Here is a 14,897-nt window from a genome sequence, read left to right as displayed (position 1 = left end):
GGTCAAGAAACAAGGACCAAACCCAGACCCCAGAGGAGCCCAGGCCATCCCACTTCCAGCTGAAATACAAGGGACTGAGCCAGGGTCTCGATAGCCTCAGTCACCTAGTAGGTCCCCCAGCCGTGGGCCCTGCTGTGCCCCCGATGACGTGGCCGCGCCTGATGACTTTTCTCACCTCTCCTCATCTTTCCCCGATCAAGAGTATAACCTTCCCTAGCTCGACAGCAAAGCCCCCATAATTCAGTAATCCTGCGACCAGCAGATTCTCAAAGCAGAAGCAAATGTTTAAAATGAACTTATTTACAAAACAGAAGCAGACTCACAGACTTAAAGAATGAACTTATGGTTACCAGTGGGGAAGGGATAGTTAGGGAGTTTGGGATTGAAATGTACACACTGCTATATTTAAAATGGATAACAAACAAGAACCTACTGTATAGCACAGGGCACTCTGCTCAATATTCTTTAACAACCTAAATGGGAAAGGAGTTTGAAAAAGAATAGATACATGTATATGTATAACTGAATCACTTTGCTGTACACCTGAAACTAACACAACATTGTAAATCAGCTATACTCCAATATAAAATAAAATTAAAAAAATAAAAAATGTTGAGTGAAAGAAAGGCACCGAAAAAAGAAGAAAAAAAATGAGAAAAGAAAAAAAACAAAATCAGCAACTTGAAAAAAATAAATAAAAAAGTAAAATTGTGTTTGCAGATAATATGACCTTTAAAAAAATTTTTTTTAACTTGAGTATCGTTGATTTACAATGTCGTGTGTTACTTTCTGCTGTACAGCAGTGATTCCGGTACACACACACACACACACACACACACACACACACGTAACCTTATAGGTTATTACAAAATACTGAGTATGGTTCCCTGTGCTATACAGTAGGTCCTTGTTGGTTAGCTATTTTATATATAGTAGTGTGTAGATGTTAATTCCAACCTCCTAATTTATCCCTCCCCCCATATGATCTTTATATAGAGAAAATCCTAAAGACTCACTCAACTAATGTTGGAACTAATCAACATTTTCATTCAGTGAAGTTGCAGGATATAAAATCAACATATAGAAATCAGTTGTATGTTAAATTTAGCCAAAGATAAATGTAGCCAAAGAAGTGAAAGATTTGTACAATGAAGACCATGACTTTAATGAAAGAAACTGAAGACCCTTCAAACTTATTTGAAAAGGGAATTCCAGTTTGTTAAGACCATTAGCAAAAAAAAAAAAAAATCTTAAAAATGAAAAATACCTTTTTCAAAAAGGTATTTTTGTCAAAAGACAAAAATCCTTTATTGGACTTACAATGAAAAGCAGTTGTATTCCAAGTTGGATTTGACCATAATGGTCACCTTGAGAATTTTTTCTAAGTTGTAAGGGCTGAAACAACCAGGACCTCCATGAGCCCTCGGGGTTGGCCAGGTGATGGGGGGCCCATCCCACAACTGTCCCTGTAACAAGACGTGGTTCCTGCTAGGTTCCGCCTCGTCCCTTTTCTGACGGAGCTGAGGGCCGTGATGGACTGGGTGTGGACAGACACGACCCTGAGCCTGTCCAGCTGGATCTGTGTGGAGGACATCTATGCTCACATATTCATCCTCAAGTGTTGGCGGGAGTCGGAAAAAGTAAGCCAATAACGATGCCTTAGCCCTATTTGTTTCTTTTAGATACAGGCTGTTATTAATAGGAACTTCTGCAAATTTTCCGGCCAAATAAATGAAGCAGAAACTACTAGGACCTATAAATGCCCCATTGATTTCACCCCACACGAGTTAGGAATCTTGGACCTGCTGTTGCCTTAGTGAGAATAGCATCCAGATTTGTTCTTCTTCTGGCAGCTGTATATTGTGGTTAAGAAGGTGTATTGCTGTACAACCCAGTAATTCTGAAGTGGCTCATTTGAGAGCAAGAGGGAATGAGATGTGCTGGAGAAAAGTGGGGTCAGGTGGCTGGGACTCAGGGTCAGCCTCTGATTCACTCTTTGATGAGGGGACAGGCAGTGTAGCATCCTGTGCAAAGGAAACTGAAGTGCAAATATTTGCATATTCTGCTAGGTTGGATATTAAGGTTGACATATGGATAGAATTACTGTTATTTAAGGGATGTAGTCCAGCCTCCTGAGTAGCCCTGAAGGGAAACGGGTCCTGGAGAAGCAGCAGCTAAGCAAGGAACCGGCCTGTAGACCGAGCGGTTTCCACGACACGTGGCAAAGCTGGGCCCTCCACCACCCGCAGCCTGAGCTTGGGGCTGGGGAGCCCTTGATGCAGCAACAGAGGTGATTCCAGCTTGCACAGCGTGGTCCTGACAACGTGTGTCATGAGTGAAGTTAAAATGTATTCCGCCCACCATGCTGGGGAGGAGCCCGTTGAAAGGCACGGGTTTTGAATATTCAGGAATTTAAAATATCCTTATCTCGCCTGATCCCTTAAAACCAGAGGTTTATTCAGCAGAGGCTTTGGTCCCTTGGTCCATAGGTCAGCCCCCAGCAAACCCACACAGCCCTGTTAAGGAGAAAGCCGCTCAGGCCGTGATGGACCCCGTGTTCCGTGTAGCGGGATCCTCGCAGCCCTGCATCACTGCCTGCCTTGTTCCCGGGTTGGGACAGAGTGGATTCAGAGCAGATTCAGGACCCAATCCAGGGCGGACCCCGTGGTTAGAGCGCCCGCCCTTCCCCCACCCGCTTCTCCCCGGGGACCCCGCCTGAGCGCGTGGCCCTTCTGTTGCAGAGGTACCCGCAGCCCCGGGGGCAGAAGAAGAAGAAGGTGGTCAAGTACGGGATGGGGGGGATGATCATCGTCCTGCTCATCTGTATTGTCTGGTTCCCTCTGCTCTTCATGTCTCTGGTCAAATCTGTCGCCGGGGTCATCAACCAGCCCCTGGACGTCTCGGTCACAATTACCCTGGGCGGGTACCAGGTAACCGCGCCTCCCTCCGGGGTCTCCCCGCTCCCCCGGCCCCTGCCAGTGCCTTGCCCAGCCGTGCTTTTCCCTGATAACCACCCAGAGGACTTACTTAGGTTTTGCGGACATATTTTCTGTCTGAATTTTGACTGTTCTGCAAATATGTGATACGTGAGCTAAGGTGCAGAAGACGGCGAAGGGAGAGTTCTGTTCTAGTTGTGGGTGATACACGACCTAATATTTTTCTTAGAACCCAGGATGCAGAGAAGTGCTCTGGAATAGTAACCATCCTGTGTGTCCTTGTTTTCCAGCCTATTTTCACAATGAGTGCCCAGCAAAGCCAGCTGAAAGTTATGGACCAGCCAAAGTTTAATAAATTTATTAAAGCTTTTTCTAAGGACACTGTAAGTAAATGCATGGAGTCGGTCTCGATGAACACCTGTCATATCGACCAGCTGACTGTTGTCACCTTATTTATTCACCACTTTACCATGGCCTGAGCCGGTGGGCAGGACTTTCTGGGGGTTATTAGTCACACACAGCAGGTTCCTGGCCACTGGCCGCTTTGATCATCTAAGATGTTATGTCTATATTATCAGACATGTGATAATAAACATATTTCTAATTCAGAGTATTTTCATGATAAGCACAACAGGTGTTGATCCTTTATAAATTTTTTAAATTGTGGTAGATATTGATTCCCTTTAACTGGTAGGGAATCTATCCTAAGGAAATCATTCAAAATATGGTAAAGCTCCAAGAGGTGCCTGTTTGTGATGGCACGCTCCGCGTTAGTAAGAACTAGAGGCAATTTGGGATTCAACAAGTAGGGAATGAGTGAATCAGTTACAGCAGATTTTTCAGGCAACTTCCTTTGTAATAAGATAATCATTACAAAGATGATTTCATGGCATGAAAATTTCTCAAAATGAAACATAACTTTAAAAAGACACTATTATTTTTAAATGATTTAAAAAATGAAGATACGCATCCTCTACTGTAGAAAACAGGGATGATGTTCTGGTGACAGAGCTGTGGTGGACATCATCCTTTTCTCTACATTCCATGCTTTTAATAAGATGGTAGCATGATTCTTCATAATTAAAATTGGCTTTACAGATGATGCTTTTTATTTAAATAAAGTGATTAGGCGAACAGATGCTGTTCTCTTTTGAAAAACGATCGGCCTGTAAGTGCACACTGTCAAAAGTAATCTTGAGGAGTACACAGCTGTGAGGAAGGGCCCCGAGGTCCTGGGTCGATTAAATTTGACTCTCTCATGAGACGGACGTTCCCCAATAGTTGATAAACGTCTTTCTTTAGTGGGAAGGAAAAAAATGACACTCATCTGATTTTTCTTTACTGTTTCATTGGAATGATTCCATGGCCGTGGGTGTGGCAACATCACCACTGGGGTTTGGTGATGTGACTGGAGCTGATAGTGTCAGAACACACCAGGCAACCCATTGTAGGGAGGTGCCTTTCAGAGGAAGAGATTGCCCCTGGATACGGCCAGTTAAAGGGAAGAGTTGTTACTTTCTTACACATCCTCAAGTATGTATCTGTTTATGCAAGTGTATTTGTGTGCACACAGGGTGCTATGCAATTTCTGGAAAATTATGAAAAAGAAGACATAACAGTAGCAGAACTGGAAGGAAACTCAAATTCTTTGTGGACCATCAGCCCTCCCAGTAAGCAGAAAATGATACACGAGCTCATGGATCCCAATAGTAGCTTCTCTGTTGTTTTTTCATGGAGTGTGCAGAGGTAGTTACTGTATTTCCATGCATAATTCCCCCTTCCCCAACCTGAACTCGGGGCGGGGGTTGGGGGGTGTGGAAGGATACACACCTCAGATTAATTCTGATCTTGGTTCACATTACTTCCTGGGGACATTCATTCGATGCTACAGCTAACATTTTTGTTTATTAAATAATGATTTGCCTGGGAATCACTGACAAAACGAAGAACTTCTTAGTTTTCCTTTTTTCTACTAACTTCAGCTTTAAAGAGGCTGGCAATGAGATCTGTGACCAAGAGAGAAAGGTGGCGAGAAAAGAAAGAGGGTGATGACTCATAACATGAAACTGAGTCGGGTGAAGTGTAAGATTTCCCTGAGCTTGGGGGTCTGGTCTTAATCACAAAGGACTTGCAGCGCTGGGAACCCTGATTCTCCCTTGCCGACCTCCAGCACTTGGGGAGCCCCAGCACCTCTTTTCTCCGAGCCTGAGCTGGGAGAGCCTCTGGTCAGTCCCAGGACGGGAGAGCAGGGAGATTCCTTCCCTCCCCATCTGAGCCTTTGGCCAGCCTGCGGCCACGTCGCAACACGTCTCGCAAAACATTCTTGCATCCGAAAGCCCGACGTGTCTGGGGGGCCGTTGGGGGGCCTGGACGTAATACCCGGTCTGATTAGCTCAGTTTCCTTCATGACAGGCTGTGACTCAGGACTCTGGGCAGTCCCGTGATAGGTTTGTTGGGTCCACAATACCAGCTTCTTGGTTGGAATTAAGAATCATGATAGATAAGGAAGAAAGCCTTCTAGAATCTGACTTCACAAGGAAGTAGTAAGAACTATTTTGAAGGAGGCTGCTCAGAATTTAAAGAACTCCTTCTTTAATCTTATTTTCTCCTTTTAAATGTCCCAAACTCCTCACGTGGAATTCTGTACTGGCAAAAATGCACTTCCTAGCCCTTCCTTTGAAGAGCCACCAAAAGAAATTAAAAATCAATTTCTGGTTGAACATTCTGCTTTTGATTGAGATATAATTGATGTGTAGCATTATTTTAGTTACAGGGATGCAACATAATGATTTGATATTTGTATACGTTTCAAAATGATCACCACAAGAAATCTAGTTAACATCCATCACCACAGTTACCAAAAATTTTTTCCCTGTGAGAACTTTTAAGATCTACTCGTTTAGCAACTTTCAAATATACAGTACAGTATTATTAACTACAGTCACCATGCTGTACATTACATCCCCAGGACTTACTCATGTTATGACTGGAATTTGTGCCCTTTGACCCCCTTCATTCACCACCACCCCACCTCTGGGAACCACCAATTCGTTCTCTGTATCTATGAGTTCAGGTTTTGTGTGTTTATTTTTAGATTCCACATATAAATGAGATTATACAGTATTTCTGACTTATTTCACTTAACCTGGATGAAACTTGATGGCATTAGGCTATCACAAATAGCAAGATTTCATTCTTTTTTATGGCTGAATAATATTCGTGTGTGTGTGTGTGTGTGTGTGACATCTTCTTTATTCATTTACCCGTCAATGGACACTTAGGTTGCTTCTGTATCTTGGCTATTGTAAATAATGCTGCAGTGAACATGGGGGTGCAGATATCTTTTTGAGTTAGTGTTTTCATTTGCTTTGGAAAAATACCCAGAAGTGGGATTGCTCAGTTACATGGTAGTTCTATTTTTAACTTTTTGAGGAACCTCCAAACTGTTCTCCATAGTGGCTGCGGCAACTTACATTCCCGGCAACAGTGCACAAGGGTCCCCTTTTCTCCTCACCAGCACTTGGTAACTCTTGTCTCTGTAATGATGGGCATCGTGCCATTCTGACAGGTGTGAGGTGATATCTCATTGTGAACATTCTTTTTAAAACATAGATTCTCTGAGTCCCCATGGAGACTAACGTCACTGGGTTAACATACAGTGTTTCAGAATCCCTGTTAGAGCATCAGGGATTTCTCGTGTCCCCACACTCTCCTCCTCAGCTGTATCTGTGTTAAAGGTGTCTGAGGCCTCCCTGGATGTCTAAGAGGCTGGCTGTAAAGGTGAGGAGGACAGGTTGAGGTTGACAATTGTGGACCCAGTGAAACTTGGTGAGATTAATAGTTCAGTGAGTTTTTAACCTCTCCTGCAGACTTCTGAATAACCACTGACATTGAGCTCTTTTTTTTTTCTTCACAGAAACATGAGTCTGGGTGCAAAAGCCGAAATAGCAACAGATAAGCTTTCTTTTCCTCTTAAAAATACGACACGAAAGCACATTGCTAAAATGATAGCTGGCAACAACACAGAAAGTTCCAAGACGCCAGTGTAAGTTGACTGTCATTTTTAATACAGTGTTAGGTGGTGTGTGTATCTGGTCCAAATCTCCTCTACAAATACGTGTGTGCAAGAAACGCCATTTCTTCCTTCTTTGGTAACTCAAGTGAGCCTGTACTTAAGAGTCCTTGATGGGCTGGGTCAAAGCGCGTCTGCTCTCCTCCCGCCCCACCCTGCCCAGCTCGTCTGGGGACGACTGACCTCTTCTCTGGGGAGCAAACCTTGCTCTCATCTGACCGTAATCACCAAAAGCCAGGGAAAAGCCCTGGGAGACTCTTTTCTACTATTACTCCTGCCCCTGGGGCACCAAATGCCTGTCTAACAAATGGGCGTGAGAAGGCAAGGGGGTGGGTGGAAATCTGAGGGAAAAAACTGTATCTTAATATATTATCCTGCCACACAATACTCCACTCCAAACATCTGAGCTGTGATGTTTAGATTCTAACATGAGAACCAGCAGGAGAAAAACACTGCCATTGGTCCAAAACTGCTAAGTGAAGTATTCCAGATGCCCACCAGCCGCAGCCCAGCTCTGTCCCCTGTCTGCCCCAGCCCCGGGTCAAAGTGCTTTGTGTGAGGACTGCCACGATGCAGCCCTCAGACATGGTCCCTAAAGCACCCCTTGTCAATCACTAAACACTAAGGGCCCCTGAGAACCGTCGGATCCTCCCCCATCACTTCCTGGATGAGAAAACAGCCCTGGAAAGATGGAGTGGCCTGTGCGCAGGGTGGGCTAACGGCTAGGATGCCAGTCTTCTGCCCCCCACCACCCCGACTCCCGTCTCTGGATCTGCTCGGGCAGCCCACTTCACTAGAGAGAGTTTTGAAATCCCAAACATTAAAATTGGAAGAGTGGTAGGATCCTAGCAAGAAAGACAGCCCCTGGCGTCAGAAAAGTCACAGATGTGGGAAAATCTCTGCAGCAGTTTTTAAGCCATTACCCAGCTTGTGTACAGAGTTGGCATGAGTGTCTGGTTAGAACCTGGTGAACTTACTCGGCTTCAGAGACTTCTCATTTTAATGGAAACCGATAAACTATGAAGACTGCACATCGCGTAGTTATAGGAAGACTCTCCCCATTACTTGTTTGAGATGAGGTCAAAAATAGCAACAAGAACAACAAAAAAACAATTTTGCATGGGTAAAACAACTAAAACTTAATTATCCTTTTTTCTCTTAATGCCCAGGACCATAGAAAGGATTTACCCATACTACGTGAAAGCACCCAGTGACTCTAACTCCAAACCCATAAAGCAACTTTTATCTGGTAAGAATGAGAAGGAATTGTTTCAGAACGTTTCTTAATCTTTCTTTTATTCAATGTCTGTAGTTTGCCTTTTCAGCCTTTATCAAGCTCCTTTCCAGTTGTCTTCCCCCTGTGACATGGTTTGCAAGAAGCATAAGGCTCTGAGCTGTGTCCACCAGCAAGAAGGGATCGTTTACTCACCTGGGGGCGTGTTCTTCATCTTCCTTTGTTCATTGATATAGAACTTGATTGACTTAAATCCACGTTCAGTGACATGTTAACTGATTCATCAGAATCTGTTTCTATTAGCAACCGTATCTTGGGCAGAAAACTGCCTAATACAGCGTTAACTCGGAAGGCCCCACGATAAGAATAAAAAGATGGCAGGAAATGGACTTGATTCAGCCCGAGGGTGACTGAGTACCAGTAGTCGGGCTCCATCTATTAAAGCTCTCAGCCAGCAAAAAAGTCACCTCCTCTGGGAAGTCCTCAGGGATCATACCACCCAGAAGTGGTCGCCCCCAGCTGACAGACCTTGTCAGTGCCGGGGGTTGCCACGTGCCCGTAAATAGTGCTTGTGTGCATGGCCTTTCCCATTGAACCAGGCTGCATGCAACCTGGTGACCCCTTAGCACCTCCTGGAGCACCTTCCTCCTGGAAGGCACTCAGTAAACGGTGGTAACATGAAAGAATCCATCCATCAGTTTCGTCAACAGTCAACTACTGGGGTTTTTACATGTCTAATTAGTTGTCTGGAATTGTCAGCCAAGATGCTCCGGTGATGGGTCTCCATTCACCCTGTGACTTTGCTGCTGTCTCATGTAGCAACAGGACTGGCCTCTTAGAGAAAGAGAGAGACCCCCACGGCCAGCCCCCTCCTCCTTTTCCTCTCACAGAGCCGATGTGCCCGTGTGTCCCCATCCTGGAACTGGATGCCATGGGTACCAACCAGGCCATCCTGGTTCATCTGAGAATGGCTGAAGTGCATTAAATCCATAAACTCTCCTGCTAATTTGATTTCATGTTTCTCCTTCTCCAGAAAATAATTTCATGAACATCACCATTATTCTGTCCAGAGACAATACAACTAAATCCAACAGTGAGTGGTGGGTTCTCAACTTGACTGGGAATAGAATCTACAACCAGCATGCGCAGGCCCTGGAGCTGGTGGTCTTCAATGACAAGGTCAGCCCCCCAAGCCTGGGGTTCCTGGCCGGCTACGGGTAAGGAACCATTTCACCATTAACAGTTACGAGATCCCACTTATGTATCACACCAAGTTGAGGATGGGAAGTCTTTTATCTTCTTAGAATTCTAAAATTCTATAGCTGCATTATAAGAATTCACAGATCCTTGGCCCTTCATTTTATTTATTTTTAAATTTTATTGACGTCTAGTTGATTTACAGTGTTGTGTTAATTTCTTCTGTACAGCAAAGTGACTCAGTTATTCATATATATATATATATTTTTTCTTTCCATTATGGTTTGTCACAGGGCCCTTCGTTCTAAAAACTGAGGAACCAGAGTCCCAAAGAAGTCAAAAATGCCTTGTGTGAGCCCCACCACCAGGCATAGGACCAGAAGCCATATTTCCAGCTTCTTAACTATTCCTTCCTGTTACAGCAGAGTTTAGTGCAATTCAGGGCTTAAACTAGAAACAGGCAGAGTTCTCTCTTTTCTGCTAACATTGCCTTCTGACCTGAACAGATGGAGAATCAGGTAGAAATCACAGTTTGGGACATGCCCGATGTTACCATTTCTCCATGTTCTGACACTTCAACCCTAGGACAGGCACACCCCCTACAAGATGCTAGTACAAAGTTTTCTTCTTCCCAGAATGAGCCTCTTAAGAAATCACTGTCTATCCAGAATTTTATTATAAACATGAATCCCTGAGAAAGGCAGGGCAAAGTCCTGGGTACAGAAAAGTGTATAAAATAATTGCATTTCTATCATATATATATATATATATTTAACATCTTTATTGGAGTATAATTGCTTTATAATGGTATGTTAGTTTCTGCTTTATAACAAAGTGAATCAGCTATACATATACATATATCCCCATATCTCCTCCCTCTTGCGTCTCCCTCCCACCCCCCCTCCCACCCCTCTATCTACCATATATGTTATGTAGCTTATGCATATAATATATGCAGTAAAACCACCAGAAGTTCATACACGAAACTATTAACATTGGTTGTTTCCAGAATGTAAGATTTCAAAGGATTTTCAAGTCCTACAGTTCTGTAATGTGTAATTTTTTTTTAAAAAAAGCATGCATTACCCTTTAATGAGCAGAAAGGTCAATGTTTTCACCAAGGGGAAACAACTTAAGCCTTGGTAAGTCTATCATGTCTTTTATGGCATTTGAGGGAAAATGTTCATTTGTTTTTTCTTTTAGGCATGTTCTCTTAACCATATGTAACGGCCAGATACATTTCTACCTCATTTTTTTTTTTCAGTATCATGGGCCTCTACGCTTCAGTGGTCCTGGTGATTGGGAAGTTTGTCCGTGAATTCTTCAGTGGGATTTCTCACTCCATCATGTTTGAAGAGCTTCCGAATGTGGATCGGATTTTGAAGTTATGCACAGATATTTTTTTAGTTCGAGAGACCGGGGAGCTGGAACTGGAGGAGGACCTCTATGCCAAATTAATATTCCTGTACCGTTCGCCAGAAACCATGATCAAATGGACCAGGGAGAAAACAAACTGAGGCCCCAGGCCACAGACCACAAGCCAAGTTCACATTGGAATTTTCCAAAGAAAAAAGAAAAGCACAATACTGTCCTAAGAGCTAAGCATTTCTAATTCGGTGGAAACGGTCTCTCTTCTGACTGGTGCAGAAGGACTGGGCTTCCTTTTGCCCTCAGAGCTACGAGCAGAGGTACTCTCGAAAAGTCCTTTGTAATTCCATTCCTCTGAAATCGGGGCTACTCGCTTTATGTTTTAGTGCCTGTGTCTTGCAGCCTGATGGACTACGTGTTGGAGTCACTGATGGGTCTCGTCCCTCAGAGGAACAGAACAGGAGGACGAGAAGGAAGGAGAGGCCTTCTCCTGTGAGGGGCGGCGCCCTCCGAAGAGACGCTACAATGCAACGCAATGCACGGGGCTCTGCGGCCAAGGGGACACTGCTGTGAGGAGGACGGGGGCCCTGCACGCCGAATACACAACAGAACGGGGACTGAAAACTCCTACCCATATGTCTAGAGGGGAAACAGGGAGGGGGCCGGTGACCCATGGCGACGCCAGTGGAAGGATAAGCCTCATCCTAAGCAAAAACATAACATTAGTGACACTTACTGCCTTACCTTAACTGAAGACTAAAGAGAAGTCTTTCCACTAAACACCAGTGACCTCTCAGGAAAAAACAGCAGCAAAACAAATACGTGGACATGGTGTTGCTGAGGCCCAGGTGGTGACTCACTCCGACCTGGTGGTTTTCTGGTTCAGAGAGTTACTGCTCTCCGTGAAACACCAACGCCCAGCTGGAGGCGGGGTCCTTGGACGTTGTCACCTTTACTGACTGAGGTCTGAGCGCTCCTCTGCCCCACCCCCATGCTTCCTCCCATTTCCATGATTCACGGCAGTGGTTTTTCCAGTATGTGACATTTTTTTTCCCCTGTTTTTCAGGTCTATCAACGAGTTTACATATTCCAATTCACATTTTTACATCTGAGACGGGTTTTTTTAAGTTCAAAATTATGGAAGAAATATGTATATTGAGCTTGGGGAAATAAACAAATGGCCTTTTCTTAAATTATTATTATGGGTCATACAACCTCTTCATGAAATAACAAAGTAGCATGAAAAGCTGATGATTGAAATGTAGTTTTCATTCCATACTAAAAGTTTCTGAGAAGAATCATCGAATGGACTAGACTATGTCCCCCCAAAAGAAATCCTCTGTAGTTTGGGTTCAGGACTGACAAAATAAAGCACATCCTGCAAAGTCACCTCAAGAACACTCTTCATTCTGCCTTACTGCATGAACTAGGAAAGGCGACTTCTCTGTACTGTGTACCGGGAGCTACAAAAATCAACTAAGAATCCACTTCTTGTTGGTTGCATTGTGGGTTTTCTCATGTGGGTGCTCTATGGGAATAATAAAAGCAGGAAACAACTGGTGAGAAATTAACTTCCCAGAAGGAAACCATTACAGTGAATATGAATCTTTTAAAACATATCAGAGTTCAACTGATGCCCCGTGTCTTCTAGGGAATCAGTGCGAACCTGTGCTTCAGCTGTAAAAGCCGCGTGCCTCCCCCCTGCTTAGAGAAATGCTTGTCATCTTAGCAATAAACTCAGAGCACTCAGGGAGCTCTTCAGCCCACACTTGATTTCCCAACAGCAGGAAGCGTCTTCCTGCACGTTCCTGGTTGTGAATTCTTTCTTTTAAAAATGTCAGCAAGGGACCTCGAGAGAGCACATTACAGCATATTTAGGAAGAGAAGGAATAGGAATCCTTCTAACAGGCGTAGAGGTAAAGGATGCCAGGATGGTAAACAAGTCCCATGGTTCAAGAAAGCGCCTCAGGTGTGGAGGAGGGAGGACACAGAACGACACAGAGAGATGTAGAAGGACCAGCCCTGCCGAGGCCTGTGTTGGAGTGGGACTCCCCAGAGAAGGAGGTGCCTCTGCTGGGACCCCCGGCCAGTCTGTCACGACCCTGTTCAGCCCAATTATCTGACAACGTGAAGGGATCAGCAAGCTGTAAACCGGCTTAATCCTCAGCCTCAAATGAGCGCCGGACCCGGCCCAGAGATGAGGGACACATGTCCCCTCAGAATATGTTCTCTGGAGACAGCTCTGAGAGGGGCCGTCCCCAAGAACATGGTGGGGGGGGGTCTGGCCAGCAAGGAGGGAGGACCAGGCAGAGGGACATGGGGCTTCACCCAGCCCTGGGGGTGCTGGTGAGCTGGGGCCGCCCTTCCAGGTCCTGAGCAAAGGCCCAGCATCTGGATGCTTTATGCATAATTGCCAAAATCTTGGAAGCAACAAAGATGTCCTTCGGTAGGTGAATGGATAAATAAATAAAACTGTGTTAGAATCCAGACAATGGAATAGTATTCTGCAGTAAAAAAGAAATGAGCTCTCAAGACATGAAAAGACATGGGGGAAACATAAATGCATTTTACTCAGTGAAAGAAGCCAATCTGAAAAGGCTACATACTGTATGATTCCAAATTTATGACGTTCTGGAAAAGGCAAAACTATCCAGACAGTAAGAGATCAATGGTTGTCAGGGGTTAAGGCGGAAGGAAGGGAAGAGGCAGAGCTCAGAGGATTGTAGGGCAGTGAAAATACTCTGTATGAAACTGTAATGATGGATACATGTCATATAATACATTTGTCCAGACCCATAGACCGTACACCACCAAGAGTGAACTGCAATGTAAACTACGGCCTTTGGGTGACAATGATGTGTCAATGGCAGGTCCTCATTTGTAACAAACGTCCCATCTGGGGGGGGGATGCTGATAACGGGGGAGACTGTGCATGTGTGGGTCCGGAAGTCTATGGGAAATCTGTGTACCTTCCTCTCAATTTTGCTGTGAACCCAAAACTGCTCTAAGAAAATTGTTTCAATAAAAAAAAAAAAGCCACCTGTAATACTGATAAAACTCAGTGGGGGGATGAATATGAAAGTGGGGAGAGACCAGGAATATTACAGTGGTGCTCTTCTTCCTCGTGGAAAAACCCACGCAGAACCGGGGAGAAAAAGTCCTCCCAGATCTTCTTCTTTAAACCCCTTAGTCATTAGCCCCTGATTAGCCAAGTATGTGGCCATCCCCCCTGGAGGAAGGAAGCCAGCCTGGGGACCCTCTAACTCCCCTGAGCCCACATCGAGTCCATCCTCCATCACCAACATCCTCATGGGACCTCCAGTGGTCAGTTTAGATTTTGTCCCCAGAAGGCTCTGAAATGGCTCAGAAACTCCATCAATTAAGTGATTTCTATACCACTCCACACCCAAGACCAAACTTTTAGTCCTTATTCAATTTCCCATCACAAACTATGGTCCAGGCACTTGGTCCAATGTCACCTCTGTGAGGATGTACAGAGAAATAAAATGACATCCCTAAGATACATCAAAATAAAACGCTAACATGGAAATATTTCAACCTTAAATGCAAGCCTCCTTTCACAATTTTTCAGGGAGAAACTAAAGTTAAAATAGTAAATCAAGTTAATGTCCAAGGATTAAAGAAGATGGATTAAATTCTCTTACCTTCATGAGCTAACAGTCAAAGACAGTGGAGCCGTGTCCCCATTCTTGGGAGGAACAGAGGCCACTTCAGGGAAGAAGCTCGTGGCATCTTCACAGGGCCTTTTGGTACTTCAGATGTTCATTCCACTCAACACCAAGTTTCTGATTGTGCCTCACTTTTAAAAGAGTCCCCAAATCAGTAAGACCCACAGAACTTGCTCATAATGACCAAATTTCAAAAGCATTTGAGACAAGTCCCTGCCTGCCCAGCTGTCCAAGGCCAATGCGTGTCTCAGAAGCATAAAGAGTATTTGCCAAAACCCAGAGCAGAAGCTCAACAGAAGCCTGGTGGAGTCACGTGGGTCTGAGACTGGCTGGGAAGCCTGTCTGTCGAGTCAGGTGAGCAGAATCCAAAACCCTGACCGTGACCTTCACCCAGTGCAGGG

General features: G+C 44.6%; 1 protein-coding gene across 3 annotated transcripts in view; it reads left to right on the top strand.

Annotated features, from left to right (window-relative positions):
- PIEZO2 (piezo type mechanosensitive ion channel component 2) overlaps positions 1-10,956 on the top strand; it is a 330,798-nt gene extending 319,842 nt beyond the window's left edge. For all 3 annotated transcript variants that reach the window (XM_065889383.1, XM_065889382.1, XM_065889381.1), the window contains 8 exons: positions 1,493-1,640; positions 2,742-2,930; positions 3,227-3,319; positions 4,510-4,682; positions 6,853-6,981; positions 8,178-8,257; positions 9,276-9,459; positions 10,704-10,956. In XM_065889383.1, coding sequence (XP_065745455.1) covers positions 1,493-1,640; positions 2,742-2,930; positions 3,227-3,319; positions 4,510-4,682; positions 6,853-6,981; positions 8,178-8,257; positions 9,276-9,459; positions 10,704-10,956 — 1,249 coding nt within the window. The remainder of the gene's footprint in view (positions 1-1,492; positions 1,641-2,741; positions 2,931-3,226; positions 3,320-4,509; positions 4,683-6,852; positions 6,982-8,177; positions 8,258-9,275; positions 9,460-10,703) is intronic.
- Positions 10,957-14,897: the final 3,941 nt, after the last annotated feature.

This window comes from Phocoena phocoena, chromosome 13, assembly GCF_963924675.1.
Source record: "Phocoena phocoena chromosome 13, mPhoPho1.1, whole genome shotgun sequence".
In the NCBI taxonomy this organism is placed as follows: Eukaryota; Metazoa; Chordata; class Mammalia; order Artiodactyla; family Phocoenidae; genus Phocoena; species Phocoena phocoena.
This window is presented reverse-complemented; position numbering and strand designations above follow the sequence as displayed.